This window comes from Wolffia australiana, chromosome 3 (genome assembly GCF_029677425.1).
Source record: "Wolffia australiana isolate 7733 chromosome 3, ASM2967742v1".
In the NCBI taxonomy this organism is placed as follows: Eukaryota; Viridiplantae; Streptophyta; class Magnoliopsida; order Alismatales; family Araceae; genus Wolffia; species Wolffia australiana.
The window spans coordinates 20,618,497-20,636,040 of NC_135837.1; the positions used below are offsets into that span (position 1 = coordinate 20,618,497).

Consider the following 17,544-nt stretch of genomic DNA (forward strand, 5'->3'; position numbering starts at 1 on the left):
TAGTTCCGGATTCTCCCGGACGTGGACGAAGGACAGGATGGGACGAATTTCGTCCCATCCTACGTCCAATGTTAGCTCAGGGACTAGGGACGGGACGATTTTTTGTCCACCGACAAAAAAACAGTCCCGTCTAATATTCTCGGGACAGTTTTTCGTCCCGTCCAGTCCTCCCAGAACAGATTTTTGTCCAGAACTTTGTCTCGGACGAAAAAAAACCCATTTTATGTTTTTAATATATTAATATAGATTTTTCTAAGTATTTTAAGGGAAATATGGAGGAGAGAGAATGCAAATGGACATATGTACAATTAATTCTGAGCGGCGTCAGTTTTCACGCGCCAAAAAACACAAGGACCTTGATGCAAATTGTCATAGCAAGGCTACATGGCGATCTCAGCCGTCGGATGTGAATCCGGCAGTTTTTCATCCACATCCGTCCGTCCATTGTTCAAGACCTCCGGACGGATGGTTTTTTCGTCCCACGGGATGAAAACCATCCCGTCCGGTGGTCCTCGGGATGAATTTTCATCCCTCAATTATAGTTCTGTTGCATTGAGATTGACAGTGATCGATCGTGCTTGTCCGCGACCGCATGCAGGTCAACTTGCTATGAGCGATTGCAAGCCCAGTCCTCGTGTAAACGGCAAATCCGTTTGCCTGCGATGGTCAACCCCACGACCATGGAACAGAAGCTTGCGACCCGCTGGCCTCGTTGACCTCTGTCGACCGAGCACCGTCACAACAACACAGGCCACGTGTGACGCCGCCAGGGCGCTCCTCGTGAGCTGGCGGTCGCCCGTACTTGTACCGCTGCCAGTTGGGTACATTGTCGGGCCCTTCGAGCGCTGCACCACCTGCCAACGCCTCATCGTATCGCTTGCCACCGCTCGCGACCGCCTCGTGACTCCGCCCGCACCGACTCAATTTGGGGTCACGACCGCCGAGCTTAGTTGATTGCTCGAGCCACTTCGCTGCCGCACGTTCCTCGTCTCCGCCCTGCTCCTAACATCATGCTCCAAAGTTGCACCGTAGACGCGTGTCGCGCTAAACCATGCCGGTCATTGGCACCACTCCGCCGCACCTGCTCGTATAGGTTCACACTGACAAAGACACTGATGACGAGCGACACCGCCGATGAGATACGTCGTTCCCTTGCACGTCTGTTTTATTACGTTATTCAGTATATTTTTGGCTACACTCCACCGCGCTCGGGTTAGATTAGGTGAGTGATTATATCTTGAAAACTACGACACGAGTGAAGTTTTAGGTACGGGCTGAGCTTGTCCATTACATGCGAGCATCAGCAAAAAATTTTGGTTCGACGTTGTAGTCAACGTCGTTGCTCCGACGAGGGTCAGAAGGTTACTGTCGTCGTCACCGATCGCCCAACCTAGAGCTCAGAGCTCGGCGAACCCCACAAGTTGGGGCCTGCATGTTCATCCGCCTAAGGTTCACCACATTCATGTAGTTACATCCCTTAGGAAATTATCCGTCGGACGACGTCCCCGACAATGTCTGGCATAATCTTGGTATCAGAGTATCGTCTCGCTACCTGACCGGACGACGTCACCGATGATGTCCGGCATCATCTTGGTATCAGAGCATCATCTCGGTACCCGGTCAGACGACGTAACTGACGACATCTGACATCATTCATGTATGTGTTTTCTGAAATGTTTTGAGAGCTGAAACACACGCTAGTGAGAGAAAGGCGACAAAATATCTTTTGTATTTATATCTTAGTTTTTATTTTTTGAATGATATTTTATCTAAAAAATGTTATTGACCTACAAAAAAATAACTAGTACAAGTGAGTTACAAAAAGAAAATACATTTTTACCTTACGCATAGGATCAGGAACATAATATACATCTAAACTCGGACATAGAAAAATAAATTTATGACATTTATCAAATAATGAATCAAACTATTAGATGAGCTTATGTAATGAATCAATTCAAACAATATTACATCAAAATCATATGTGTCAACACTTTATGTTTCCCTTTGAAACAATAATTTTTTTTCCCTTCATCTCATTTGTATTTTTATATCCTAGTTGCCATGATTTTACTATCACAAGTGAGTCAATTACAAATCATCATGATGCTACGTATGTACCATGGTGTTAGGTTTCCATGAAGTTAGAATACAATACCCTTGTGGAATTCCACACCTAGGAATTGGTTCATTTTCCATCTGGTTATTACATTATTACTTGTTGATGGATCTTCACCCTAAATTAAAATCCAGACAACACTGGTGAGTTTCCACAAAGCTTGCATGGTTTCCCAAAGATTCACTAAGGTTTATGAAGTGGAGTGCATTGAAAGTCTCTCCGAATGAGAAGTAAACATGATAGGATATACAAAATTAACGGAGGCTGAGATTGCCACCCAAACACTTCATATATTCCTGTCTCAACATATCTCCCTTGATTAGGCGAAGTACCCCAGAAATTGATAACTCCCTCACACAAATGAACATGAAGAAAACTATCATTCATTAAGGTCAAAATATGAGAAATAGAGTAATCATTAGATAGGATGTTTTACTCAAACAAGCTAGTGTTGTGTTTTCACCCGTGAGTGCTTTAAAATGATGGAAAGATTATAGTGTTTTATACAATTATCAATCTAGCATATGTTTGTAAATTTACATTCATTAATATCCCATATTTCATTCACCCTATTTATTTCAGGTGAACTCAATACGTTGTCAGAGTACACATGATATTTATGCTCTTTGGGGGGAGCACTTGGGCTGGCCCCATCCCCTTAATAGCCATTATATGTCTTTCCCCATCCAGAAATTTAAGAGGGAGCTTCATATTTTCCCTTCTTATAAGTTTTTCAAAGCATGGATGATTTCATTTTGAGTGTGCTTGCACATTGACTTGGACTGTGGGGTTTATTTAGGATCATTCGGTCATAGTGGCCTCTTGTTGTTATCTAGTGGATGGACATGTACATCATATGGATACCTATGGATGACCTAGATGGGTCATTACCCTTCATGACATTTATGTTTGGTCAGTCCAGAAGCTTGGGCAAGAAAACTATTACTATTGGCTTATGCAGTGAGTGTCATTTATAATCCTGATAACGTCAAATTAAGTCAACAAATGTGCTTTCATACTCATTTTTTCTACTTATTTTTAGTTTTGGACTTTCATCATTCACCCTCCAACGTCAAACCGATATTTTTATAACTAGTTGCCTAAATCCTATTTTTAATTAATTTACTCATACTAACCACACTTGACTCCTTTGAGGGCGACTGGAAGTTTCTCACTTATATTTTAAACTGAAATTCAAGAGTTAGATAAGTAAATAGTTAATATAAAATTTAATATTTATTATTGCTATTTAAATAACTTTTTTTCCGAGTGCAGAAATGCATTAAAGGATCACACTTCGTGGGTATACCTTATTTTTCATCACTTGACATTTGTTTAAGGGATTATTTAATTTTTATGAACTCATGAACTCGGTTTTTTTCAAAATCACAACTACGAGGATTGTGATGATACATACAGTTATAAATTTCAGGCTACTTATAGAAATCTTAGTGATTCCCCTAGATATCTTTAATCTTTATCATTGAAATATTTATTGCATTCAGTTGAATGCAAAAAGTCCAAGTGACATAATTCAGAGCACTGCAATCAAATCATCTATTTACTGGTTTCATTGTCTCATTTAACATCTATGTTATCAAGCATAATCATACCAAATTTAGTCTAGGCCATTCCGTGACATTTTTTTCTTGCGTGTGAATACCAATCATTTGGGCATAACCTGTTATATTTGTCTTACCATTTGAATTTTAAATCATATTTCTAATATTTAATATCATTTATATAAGAGTAAGGCGTATTAAAACTCACTTTCTGAGTTTGTTTCAATTGGCACTTGATAAAACTGTTGTACATTTACTTTCGAAATCATAAGGTTAATTCAAAATATTATTTTAAACAACAAATTCAACTACTTTAAATACTTAAATACATTTATCATAAAAAATATCATATAATTAAGTTGACATTGAAATGTCAATTATCAAGCTCTACCACGCTTTATCTGACATAATTTTCCAATCTGATATGCCAGCTCCTTTCTCCCAACATCTCATGCACTCTCTTGACTTGCCACATGCCAGTGTATAGCATGTAAACTCTGCAGTCAGATCTATAATGAGTTAAAGGTTGATGACAATTGTTCTTCCAAAATGCATACAGGGGAGGGTTGATTTGGGGTTATCACAATGGAATATGTATTATAAAAAAAATAAGTTGTGTCGCGATAATGAGTGTTTTGAAATTGGTAGGGACTATCCTATCTCAAATGTTGGGAGGAGTCGTTTAAAATTTTTAACCACCTTTTGTAGTTTGATGAGAATTCACTCCCCCATTACTTAAGGGATGGGGAGGAGCAAATGGACACTTTTGTATTTATAAAAGTCATATATAAGTGATGGAAATGTATGTGGTCAACAAGCCTATCACACATTCCATATTGATGGAAATATATGTGGCCGTCAAGACAATTACACTTGATGAATATGATGTGGCAGTCAAGACAATCACACTTTTATGATTTATTTAATCTTATTGAAATAACTATATTTTCCTTTTTATTAACATATGATGTTTATAATGAAGTCCCTGAATACATACAATGACTTAGTGAATTGTGATGAGATAATAATACAAGGATCACGATTCTTTGATGAGATAATCGTATTCAAGAAGTACGTGCAAGTGATTGAGTGGTCAAGAGGGAATCATCTGTCGTTGGTATAAGAGGAGATTGACTTGCGGAAGAAGATAAGTCAAATCTCTACCCAAGGTAGTACGGATATTAGAAGAGGCCTTGTCCAATGATTCGTGAGGTGTATAAATACTAACTGAATGATATATTAGGGTTTGATGATTAATCACATGCGAAGTCATTCGGGAGACGTATGTGAAATTATGATTATATGTATACAATAACCAATGATGGTATAGGTTCCTTGAAATATTTCAAACGCTACTTTGTATCTTCTAAAGCACGAGGTGCTTGACACCCCACGGGTTGGAACTTATCGTATCAATTAGATAAACTTTATCCAATGAGGTTGATATAATAATTAATAATGTTTCCTAATTAATTTTGATTATGCCATTACATTTATTAACTATATTTATAGATGGACCTAGAGGGTCACACAGATAAGATTAAAAAAATTGGCAGATACACCTTATTCAATGGTCGATATATTTTTTGAATGACTTTTGTGAAAAGTCATTCAATAAGTATAGACAAAGGGGCACCTCGTTTCTTCATCCTATCACACTCCAGTCACTCTGATATAAGCCATGGTGGTGAGAAGATTAACCAGATTTTCAAGAAGGGTCAAAGAAGAAGGAGAAGAGATCCAAGATTCTTTTGATTGTGTTGAAACATTTGGATGTCAGGTACATGAAGGCTTGAAAGCACTCTCCAATGGAAGAAGTCAACGGTGGAAGAAGTTCCCCATAAGGTAGTTTGATTATTAATGTTTCTTAAATCAGTTCTGATTTGATCACCTCTTTATATGGGGTTGAAATATTATTTTCCAAGCTCTAAATTATAGTTTAATAACTCAACACAACATAACTATTGTCTTACAAATGGCCCAAAATGACCCAGTTCACTGCCCAAAAGGTTCGGGTGGTCAAATATTCTCCCACTTGGGGTGAATTTCCACACTGCGCTGGGCAATCATCCCGAATAGCAGGTGACTCAACATATACCAAAGCATACATTAGTGATGTAATACGATGTCGGCCGGGATTGAGCGCTCGTATTACGTCACAGGAATTATGATGCGATGACGTGAGATGTAATTCAATGCATGGGAAAATAGCGGATGAGCAGTAGAGGGAATCGGCGGATAACGGTGTCGGCCGTGCCGGTCAACGAGAGAAGAATGATCCCTAAATCAAACTCCCAAATGACCCTCGAAATCAACTAGACGTCTAGACAATGAGGGGCGTATGACGGCCCTGGAGTGTTCGGCGTCTAGGCCAAAGAATATCCGTCAACCTCAAAGAATTCCTACACTCGACGACGGTGGCTATCCTATCCGTGAATTTTAAGGAAAATAATGGCAGAGTACGCGATAGCGGAAGACGAGACTGTAAAAGATAATAATGCTGGTAAACGGAGGGGAGACGAGACTAACCTTAAGTCCCGCTAATCCACGACGTCAAATCTTGTTCTGGCAGGTGATGTGGTGTAGATGGTAACGTGTTGGTAGACAACTCTGGCGTGATTGCTCGGACGTCGGACCGATGAGCGCAGGAGGTGATCAAGTCAACCGACCTTGGGACCACGGCAAAGGATGTGGGGCAGACGGGCACGCGCGGAGGTGTTTTGGTGCGCGCGCGCACGGGCCGGCGCGAGGAGCACGACGCGCGCACAGGCGAGCGAACGCACCGCGCGGTGGTCGAAGGCGAGGGCGCGCGGACGCCTATAGCGGCGGGCGGAGAGGCGCGCGTGAGGGGTACCCTCTCGCACGGGCGTCGGGTGATGAACGGTGGAAGGGTGGTCGAGCGGGAGGCGAGGGCGAGGGGCCAAGAATCGAGAGGAAAGAAGTGTGGGAGAATTGAGGGTTCAAGAATGGTAATGGGGAAGGGTCAAGAACGAGATGGGGAAAGGACCAAGAACGAGATGGGACGAATCAAGAACGAGATGGGAAGGATCAAGAACGAGATGGGGAGGGTTCAAGAACGTGGAGGGACGGATCAAGAACGAGATGGGAAGGGTCAAGAACGAGATGGGAAGGATCAAGAACGAGATGGGGGGGTTCAAGAACGTGAAGGGACGGATCAAGAACGAGATGGGGAGGGTTCAAGAACGTGGAGGGACGGATCAAGAACGAGATGGGGGGGTTCAAGAATGTGAAGGGACGGATCAAGAAGTTCAAGAAACTGGGTGGGACGTGGTAGAATCAAGAAACGGGGCGAGGGGAAGGAATCAAGAAAACGTGGGGGAGGGGAAAGAGGGGAAATTCAAGAAATGTGGGAGGATGTTCAAGAACGGTGGTGGGGTGGATCAAGAATGAAGAGAAGGGTGGGGTATGGATCAGGAATGGTGGAAGGGTGGGAAAAGGTACCAAGAAATGGCTTTCTTGAACTGTAACAACCAAGAACCCTCCAAGAAAGAGGAGTTCTTGATGGATCTGGGGTGTGCTCCCTCGGCGGAGCAGATTTCCCCGGTTGATGGCGTGTCGGCGATGCTTCTTGAATCTCCCAAGACCCCCGGAGTAATCTCGACGAAGGCCTCTTTCGATTCTTGATGGGCGGCTTGAAACTCTTTCCTCGCACCGGAGTGATCTCGACGGTGCGCTTTAACACGTCTCCCTCGGAGTGATCTCGACGGGAGAGACGTGGGCTCTACCCACGGAGTGATCTCGACGTGGGGTGGGGATAGCCAAACCCCCTACACTACTCTCTACGATAGGGGGGAGACGAATTGTGAATAAACTTTTCAACAATGACTCCAAGGTGTTCCTTGGGCATGCCATCCCCTTATATAGTGAGGATGGGTGCCAAGTGAACGTGGGAGAGGATGAACCGTCGCGAGACGTGGTTTGGCCTCTCCTTACAAATTCAAAATACAAACATAAAAAGTAAAAACGACGAGGACGGGGCCCAACAACATTGGCCCAGTCCACGAATCCGAAAATACAAACACACATGAAAATGAGCATAAGTAAAAAGATAAAAGTTCTTACGCGGAGTACTTAAACCCCGGGTGGCGAGCGTCGACGCGAGCTGCTCGGCGTGGCTGACGACGTCCCGTCACGCCATCCTCGAGATGGTTTTTCGTCATCGTGGCATCGTCCTCGAGATGGTCCTCCATCAATTAGCCACCGCAATCACGTTGAAAATGATGTCATTTTCAAATTTGTGGATGATTGATGATTATGTTGAATATGATTGGCACCGTGGATTGCTAGCTAAATTTGTCCCTTTGAAGAAAGCCAAAAGAATTGTCTGATACGTCTTCTTTTGGAAGGGGCATACTACGCTCATTTTGTTCTCGTTTATTGACTCATTCGGCCAATTCTGTAAAGAGAAACACAAATCTGGTAGTTAATGGTTGCACGTTTTTGGATTTCTTGCGTCTTATAGCTTCTTCTTGCCTTTTCTTCTTGTACCTCTTTTAGCTCTTCTTCCTCTTCTTCTTGTAACTACTTCTTCCTCTTCTTCTTCAAGCTCCTTCTACCTCTTCTTCTTCTAGCTCCTTCTTCCTCTTCTTCTTGTAGCTACTTCTTCTGGCTCTTTCTTCTTCTTCTAGTTCCTTCCTTTATTTTTCCTCTTCTAGCTCCTTCATCTTCTAGCTACTTCCTCTCCTAGCTCCTCCTTCCTCCTCATCGTCATCATATTCTTCTTCTTTTTCCACTTCTTCTTTCTTCTTATTTTTTCCACTTCTTCACCAGACGCGTGCAGTCCCGGCAAGCCCCTGGCCATTTGTTATAACTTGTTCGAACAGTTCAAAAAAATAGCCAATCAAACACGAACAAACCAGATATTTATTCGGAATTTTTATTTGAACACGAACAAAGGGTATGTTTGATTGAAACATTCAAACAGATTGGATCGAATCGGCATTTGTTCATTCGAATCTTTTGATCAAGATTTGAACAATCGGGTCCGATTCGATCCCCGATCTATGTCTGTTATCTTTTCCTCAGATACCATCATCCGTCATCTATCCTTATCTTGAAACACAAAACAAAACAAAACAAAACAAAAACAAAAACCTGTGTGCACCATTGGGACCCCTTCCTTGTTGTTCCATTATTAGGTGCCAATGATCTACAGTAGCATTACAACCATCCTCCATCCATTCCATCATCCTTTCCGCCCACCCATTCAGACAAGAACTTCATCAATTCCAGACCCTATGACAAATAACTGACTGAATTGCCATTCCATTTTGACCCACTCAGTCTCGTCCATCCTCTTCCGTCTCCCATCATCCGTCATCCATCACACAACATCCATCAACCATCATCAGTCAACCATAATTTTAACATCATCCGTCGTCCGTCTCTGAACCTTGCCCTGAACGCCTGACCCTACTGTATATATAGTTCCGGATAGTCCGCGACGTAGACGATGGACACGGCGGGATGGTGATCGTCCCCTACGACGTCTGGAATCAGTGTAGGGACGCGGGCATGACGGTTTTTTCATTTGAGACCTCTGGATGAGAAGGTTTTTTTGTCCGAGTGGACAAAAACCATCTTGTCCGTTCGTCTCGAGATGATTTTTTTGTTCTGGGATGAAAAAACTCTCCTGTATGTAAAGGTTTTAATAATATAATACCATTTAATTAAAACCTTAAGTTTGTCGCCGACTAGACATAGGCGTGCGGTGCGGTGCGGAAATTTGCACCAGGCGTGCGAATTTCCGCACGCACAAATGGGCTTGGGCGGTGGGCGGTGCGGTTTTGTGCGCATAAACGCACTGCACACCGCACCAAATCGCACATTTCGTTGTTTTTTTAAGTAATTTTATTGAACATTATTAAATATTTAATTCATAATATATGTGGTAAACATTATTAATAATTTAATTCATGATATATGTGGTAAACATACTATGTTTAAATCATAGTCAACTTTGTTGAATTAAGCACGTTCATGGCCTTGACATCGCCATGAACGATCGGCGGCACGCAGTCATGGTGAAGATAAGCGACGGCGTGGGCAAGCCCGAGCACGATATCCATTCTCGTCTCCCACTCCCCCGCCCCCTTCCCCCCACCATGGATGAATGATCCCAAGCTCCCGTTCGGGTGGTAGCTGCAGAACAACAGCTTATTCGGCTCGTTCGCCGCCCAGCCAAGCAGTCGCGTGATATTCCTGTGCCGGATCGAACCCAGCATAGAAATCTCGTTTCAAAAGCGGCCGTCGTCCTCCTCTGCCTTCTCTGGCGCCGGCGGCAACCACATCTTCTTCATGGCGACGGTCTCCCTGCCAGGAACCGCCACTCTGTACACCACGTCGGAGCTTCCCACACCGATGATATTCCCCGAAGTTAACTCCCTCGCCACCGAGCTCACCGTCAAGTCGAGCTTCTGGAAGAAGGTGACCTCCCAAGACCCGCCGTCATCACCGGCGAGGCGGCGGCTACGCCGTCGCCTCAGGATTACGTAGATGGCGGCGACTGTCAAGAGACAGCTTGAAACGAGCAGCGCGGCGACGGAGGCCTTCACGACGGCGCTGCGCGCGGCGTTGCTGGTGAGCCCGCGGGAGAAGCCATTGTTGGAGATGTTGAGAACGAGCAGGTTCTGTACCCGGCTATGGTGGCGAGCCCGCCGGTTAGCTGGTTGTGGGACAGGTCAAGAGAGCCCAGCCTCGTTAGTCTAGAGAACTGAGGTGGGATGTCGCCGGAGAGGCGATTGCAGCTGAGATTTAACGAGATTTCGAGCTCCGGGAGGTCGCCGAGCTCCAGCGGGATCCGCTCGGAGAAGCTGTTCTTCCCCAGATCGATGACTTGGAGCTTTTCGCAGGAGCCCAGATCGGAAGGGATGAAGCCGAAGAAGTTGTTCTCGCCGAGGATGAGCTTCGTTAGCAGACTGAGCGCGCCGATCTTCGCGCTAAGCAGGCCGCTGAGACGGTTATCTCCCACGTCGAGGATTTGCAGGCTGGAAGGGAGACGCTCGGGAAGAGGCCTGGAGAGAGCGTTGGAGTGTAAGTGGAGGAACTCGAGCTTACTGCAACCGGAGATGGCCGGAGGGATCTCCCCGGAGAGGAGATTACCGCGGAGGTCGAGGAAGTTGAGCTCCGCCAGCCGGCCCATCTCCGGGGGGATAACCCCTGACAACGCGTTACCTCCTGCTCAGAATCTGAACAGTCTGGAGCACGCTCCGATCTCTCGCGGAAGCTTCCCTGAGAGATTATTCTCAAGGAGTAGCAACTGAGTGAGGTTCTGTAGAGAGAAAATCTCGCCGGAGAGGCCATTGAAGGAGAGATCGAGGAGTTGCAGCGAGCGAGACTGCGACAGGCTCACCGGGACTCCCCCGGTTAGATTATTCTGCCAGGCGATGAAGGAAGCGACAAGCGAGAGAGGACAGCCGCGAGAAGTCCAGCCGGATCTCGCCGGAGAGATAGTTTCTGTCGAGCTCCAAGGCGACGAGGAATGTGCAGGAGGAGAGCTCTGGCGGGATGGGGCCAACGAGGCTGTTGGAGCTCAGCTGAAGCTCTTCCATGGCGGAGAGATTGCCCAGGCTGGGCGGAATGAAGCCGAAGAGATAGTTTGCGGACAAGTCGAGAACTTTGAGCTCGGAGCAGTTGCCCAATTCAGCGGGGGTGGCGCCGGAGAGATTATTCCCCCAAAGAAGAAGGTTCTGCAATGCGGGCAGCTTCCTGAGCTGAGAGGGGATAAACCCAGAGAGGGAATTCTGGTGGAGGTAGAGGTCTATGAGGCTGACCCAGTCGGCGAGCTCTGAAGGAATGGCGCCAGAGAGATTAGCGGTGTAGATGGCCATGGTTTGGAGCTTCTTCAAGGATCCGATGGAGGGGGGGATCTCGCTGGAGATGGCGGTCTCGACGAGGCCGAGCGTGGTGAGCTCGCCGCAGTTGCTTATCTCCGGCGGAAGCGGACCAGAGAGCGAGGGATTGCCGCCGGCGCGGAGGAGTTGAAGGCGGCAGAGCTGGCCGATGGTCGGCGGGATGTCGCCGGAGAGGCGGTTGTCGAAGAAAGTGAGGCTGACGAGGTGGGAGAGAAGGCCGATTTTGGGGGGTATTCTCCCGGAGAGGGAATTGGAGTGGAGATGGAGGGCTTGGAGACAGCGGAGACGGGAGATGGACGGTGGGATTTCACCGGAGAGGTGATTGCAGCTCAGGTCGAGAGGGCGGGAGCCGGGAGGTGGAGGGGGCGGACTGCGGCGGAGAGGGGGGCCAACAGTGGAGAGAGGGCGGGAGGTGGAGGGCGGGCTTAAAATTTTCGCACAACGTCGGATTTTCGCACCGCACCGACCCCTGTGTGGTGGGCGGTGCGGTGTGTGAAAATTCGCACAACCGCCCCGCACATGCGCCCATCCGCACGAGCGCGATCCGCTCGCACGGTTTGGACCATGTCTATCGACGACGGGACCTCCCTGCACTATACTTTTAATAATATATACGGTATATATTATTTAATTACAGGTTTCATTCAAGTTCATTGTCGTCCAAAGCGGGAACAAGAAGAGTTCCAATTTCTCCCGCCAACTCTCCTGCCAGTGGGGCCAAATTCGAAGTAGATTCGATCATATCAGGCGACAAGACTGCAGAAATTTCGAGCACTTCTCCCCATGACGAAGAGGAAGACCACGGCGAGAAGAGTTGCTAGGAAGGGCTTGAGAAGAGCTCCCTCGGCGGCGGCCATGGCGCCAGGACGAAGCCAGTTCAAGCAGCTCTCTTTGCTGTCTCTTCGCCAAAACCCTTCTTCCCAATCCGCCGCCTCCGGCCCTTCCTGGTTTCAGCGGCGTCTCGACGGAGAAGAAGATTTGGATGATCCTGATCAGATCGAAGGAGACGAGATGGATTGTATACTGAGCCAAGATTTCTTCTGGTTCGGTTTTTGATTCACCCTTTTTCCCCTTTTCGATTCATCCTTGTTTTTCTCTTATTCTTCTTGCATTCTTGCAGTACCCCGGATTACATCACTCCGGAAGGGCCTCAGATCCCCAATAACTTCGAGACCAATAAGGTTAAACATCAGGAAGATGATTTTTTTTTTGTATATTTCTTCATTATTTCTCACTGGGATGTTCCCGACAGGAAAATATTAGCTGCCCAAGGTCTCCTGAGAAGTCGACTAACCCGAGGAGTAGAGGGCAAAGACAAGGTATTCGATTTTTTAAGAGCTTGTTCTTGTTCTGAAAATTTAGGAGTTTTCGGCTTTGATTATTTCATTGGTTTTCTTCGTTCCAGACATTTCTCTGGAGAGCTTCGCTTGTGCTAGCCTGAATGATCATCAAAATATTACAGAAGATCGTTTAAATGATACCAATGTGGAGGGCAGTTCATGCAAGAAACGAAATTATGTCCCCAAAAGCGCTGTCTCGTTGCGATGCAGGGTCATGCCTCCTCCTTGCATCAAGAACCCTTATTCGAAAGATTCTGCACTCATGGACATGAATATCTTCGGAGATAAGAGATCAAAAATCTCGGGTCTGTCGCCTCTCTTGAGATTTCGGCTCTTATTTACTTCTTTTTTTGGAACTAATATTTTGAAAATGTTCAGGGAATTTATCACAGTTACCATCTGGCGGTTCTCTCTCACGATATCGAGCTGAATTCCATGAGATTGAGGTTCTTCCCTCTCGTCGACCGTGACTTAACTCTGTTAATAATTGTTTAATAATTCCTATTTGGCTTCTTTCCAGCAAGTTGGTTGTGGAAATTTCAGTCGGGTGTTCAAAGTTATCAAAAGGATTGACGGCTGTATGTATGCGGTCAAGCAGAGCATTAGGCAGCTTCGGCAAGATACTATTAGGTTATTACAATGTTTTTAGGACTTGATTTTAGGTATGTGAATTTTCATCTATCTTGATACTCATCGCTCTCACATTTAACGCTTCACAGGAGAAGAGCTTTGATGGAGGTTCAAGCACTAGCTGCTCTTGGTATGCTTGAAACTATTAATCTAACCAATTTTTATTTCACGTTAGTTAATTGATGTAAAATTTCTGCAATATTTATAGGGCCACACGAAAATATTGTCGGGTACTATTCTTCATGGTTTGAGAATGAGAATCTCTATATTCAGATGGAGCTCTGTGATCGCTGCCTGTGTATCAACAAATCTTTAGTGCCCTCTATTGATGAAATCCTTAAAGCTCTATACCAGGTTGATGTTAAAAATTATTTTCTAATTTCCCTTGTTTATCTTTTCCCCTCTGAAGGCATTTTGCGAATTATCGTTATTTTAACAGGATTTCATGATATACCGGTATTACCATGCCTCAATTTCTTTCTTATTGCTCTGAATTTTCTTAAAATTATGTGACTGGAATTGAACTATTAGTAGCCCGTGGTTGTGGGCTGACCCCTAGTCTGGCATCCTTGATGACAATGATGAGAGGATTGATGATGCGTTGTCATCATCGAGTGATCACGATGATGACCCATCATTGTGGGTTGAATCCAAGTTTGTCATCCTTCATGACAATGATGAGAGTTTGATGACGATTTGTCATTATCTAGGGATGACACTGACGATGATGAAATTGTGATCTGAACCCGTCTGGCATTCGTGATGACAATGATGAGAGGATGATGAGAGTTGTCATCATTGAGTGATGATGATGATCGGACATCATTTTGGGCTGAATCCTAGTGTACCATCCATGATGACAATGATGAGAGGATGATGAGGCTCATCATTAATTGGGATGATGAGTCATCATCGTGGCCTGAACCCTAGTCTGGTATTCATGATGATGATGATGAGAGGATGATGACAAGTCATCTTCGTGGGCTGTATCCCGCTGTGCCACCCATGATGACAATGATGAGAAGATGATGACGAGTCATCATTTATCTAGGGATGACGATGGCCGTGTTGAAAATCATGGATGATGATAACGATTTAAGTCATCGTCTGCCAAACCCAATACAGGGATTTTTGTATGAAGGGATAACCAGATCTTACTATCAATTAAAACTCTTTCATTCTTCCATAATTCCAGTGCTTACGGATTACAGAGTTTTCTCATCATTATCGCGCTTTTGACTTTTTGAGCCGGATATTTTTATAATGGCAGGTGGCGAAGGCGCTAGAGTTTATGCATGGACGAGGGATAGCTCATTTGGATGTAAAGCCCGACAACATATACATAAAAAATGGAATATACAAGCTTGGAGACTTTGGTTGTGCGACTCTGATTGATAGAAGCTTGCCCATTGATGAGGGCGATTCGAGGTACATGCCTATGGAGATCATCAACGATCGTTACGAGTATCTGGACAAGGTTGATGTGTTCTCCTTGGGAATTGCCACGTACGAGCTTTTGAGAGGCTCCCCTCTGCCAGAATCTGGTCAGCAGTTCTCCAACTTCAGGGAGGGAAAGATCCCGCCGCTGCCTGGGGTTTCTTTGCAATTCCAGAACCTTCTCCAGGTAAGTGAGGGAAACTCATCGCCATTATGATTGATGGTTTTCATGGTACTTTTTCTTTCATGAATTATTCTAATGTTTGACATAAGAAGACTTTAATCATGTTCTTTTTCATGTTGTATTCTGCAAAGAGGATAGGGATTGGGAATGAAAACTTTGACAATTAACAGATAAGACAACTGGCTTAAATACCTGTTACACGTATGGGCTACGCTAGTAAGCCCAGTAAGAAAATGAATAAGGAACTAGAGAAGTTCATTATTGGGCATATTTATCGGTTACAACAGATAAACATTATCCCAGTTTGTTAGGACTATAATTTTCTTTGAACTTTGGTTGCTGGATTAGCTTTGAGCAGTACCCTTTTCCATTTCTATTTCTATTACAGTGGCGACGAGTTCTTGATAAAGTCGTTTCCATGATTATGTTCCAGGATGGGTGAACGCTCTTTGGATAATGCTGATATGTTATTATTTTTCCTTCTTGAATTATTCTTATTTTGACATGTTAACGTGTTATTTTCCTGAGTATATTCTGAAAGGGGAAAATATGGCTTGATAACAAATGACCTTTTTTTCTCTAAATAACACTCGAACTTTTTCTAACTTATTTGAAGTTTGAAATTTTTGGTATTGCGCATCCTTTTCACTTCTATTACTATTCTAGAGGTGGCAAGGGGAAGACTTTGACATATTTTATGTCATAATATATTTTGCGATTAGTTAAGATCGTTCTCTCAAGCAAAAGTTTGGGGTTTCTCAAACTTATGGGATGTATATATATTATATTTTTCTGGTTATGTCAGTCTGGAACATTAATCATTCTTTCCGTCAGTGGTTCCCAAATGAAAATTATAAGGCAGCACAAATATGATTATTCTCTCGTTGCTTGATATTGTTACCATTAATCACTATTTCTTCCTGTGGTTCCAAAGTGGAAATTCTTAATGAACAAAAAATATGATACGATACTGTATCGAATGGTAAAATTCTAGTAAGAATGGACTCACAAATTGTCTCGTGCTCCTTGCTCCCGTCGTGTAGAATACCCATGGCGCCTTCGATCTTCCCCCTTCAAGCACGCCAGAGAGACCTCTCGCCGAATGCAGCTCCGATACTCCCGACCCCTTGCTCAAGAAAAGTCGAAATACTCCGTGCCCCTTCTTGTTCCCTTGGCTCCTTATTTATACTCATTTATTTCCTAACTAACCAACTCTCAAGAAGGTGGTTATTTGGCCAGCTCGGCTCCAGCTGGCCCACTTCCCTACCGCCTATTCCTCTTCCTCCTTTCATATACTTTTATGGGTATCGTATCAAAATATAATTATTTTCAGGTTAAATTTGTTCTGTCTTTACCTGATATCAATTGTTAACATATTCTTTTTACAGTCTATGATGGACCCTGAACCAGTGAAGAGGCCCACGGCCAGAGAAGTTCGAGAGCACCCAATTTTTGATCAATCTCAGAGGAAATAATTCTCAAATTTTCATTTTCCTTTTTGAGGCGCTATTTTTGTCCATATCGCATCTCAATTTTGTAATATTTTTTGTTCATGCTGCATGATTTGCAGGATGATATTGAGATGCAAACTCTTGTAAACACTTTTCGGCAAGTGAAGTTGAAGGATTTCTTGCCCTTGAAAAAAAATACCATTTCCATTTTTAGAGGATATCGCTTCAATTCAGAAAGCATTTTGTTATAAATTCATGGAATGATTTGATTTATTTCTTACAATTCTTAGTGCCAAAAAAATCTATGACTTTATCCCTATCTAAGCTAATAATAAACGGAAACTCATCCGCATATCTTGGTGTAATACCAACTCGACAAATTTGTGTAAAAAATTAAACTGATCAGGTGTTCTCATCCGTGTAAGAATTTTGAATTCCTTCTCGACTTGTCCCAGAATTGGTGTTTTGGCAAAGAACATGAGGAAAACTTAAGGATAAATTTGTCCAATAGAAACATAGGGCGTCTCCACAGGTTGACATCCGATCCAACCTAGTAAGCCATCCACCGAAATCAATCAAAATATTCTTTATGAGCCAGGTGAAAACTTGAATTTCAGAGTTGCATACTAATTAATTATAATTAATATGATTTATTTCTTTCAAGCCTTGAAACATTAATCAGCGACAGAGTTCTTCGATTGGCTAAAAATCTTGCTACATAGGAGAAGCCTAACTCTGGCATTAAACTATGTAAAGTTTATTGTCACGTCATTTTTGGAATTTCCTATAGTATTATAACACAACTATAAGGAAACACGATTTAATCTAAATGATCAGAGTTGAATATTTCAGTAAGTTCACAATCAACCATCGTCGAGAGGGCAATCTCATTAATTCATTAAATGGAGCGACTTTTTGACTTTTCATTGATCAAAGTGCGCTAGACA

At 43.8% G+C, this 17,544-nt stretch overlaps 1 protein-coding gene and 1 pseudogene across 2 annotated transcripts; one reads left to right on the forward strand and one right to left on the reverse strand.

The window, feature by feature from the left end:
• Positions 1 to 9,644: 9,644 nt before the first annotated feature.
• LOC144701444 (uncharacterized) lies at positions 9,645 to 12,121 on the reverse strand (annotated as a pseudogene).
• Positions 12,122 to 12,278: 157 nt separating this feature from the next.
• On the forward strand, positions 12,279 to 16,815 carry WEE1 (WEE1-like kinase). 2 transcript variants are annotated; one of them, XR_013580976.1, is made up of 11 exons: positions 12,279 to 12,598; positions 12,676 to 12,736; positions 12,808 to 12,874; positions 12,961 to 13,200; positions 13,274 to 13,341; positions 13,416 to 13,525; positions 13,615 to 13,655; positions 13,734 to 13,879; positions 14,796 to 15,149; positions 16,190 to 16,450; positions 16,535 to 16,815. XR_013580976.1 is itself a non-coding variant. In XM_078573036.1 (10 exons), exons 1-10 carry the CDS (start codon positions 12,339 to 12,341, stop codon positions 16,619 to 16,621), a joined length of 1,434 nt encoding a protein of 477 aa, XP_078429162.1. In that variant the 5' UTR covers positions 12,279 to 12,338; the 3' UTR covers positions 16,622 to 16,815. The 2 variants fall into 2 exon arrangements, 1 of the variants encoding a protein (XP_078429162.1); XM_078573036.1 differs by lacking the exon at positions 16,190 to 16,450.
• Positions 16,816 to 17,544: the final 729 nt, after the last annotated feature.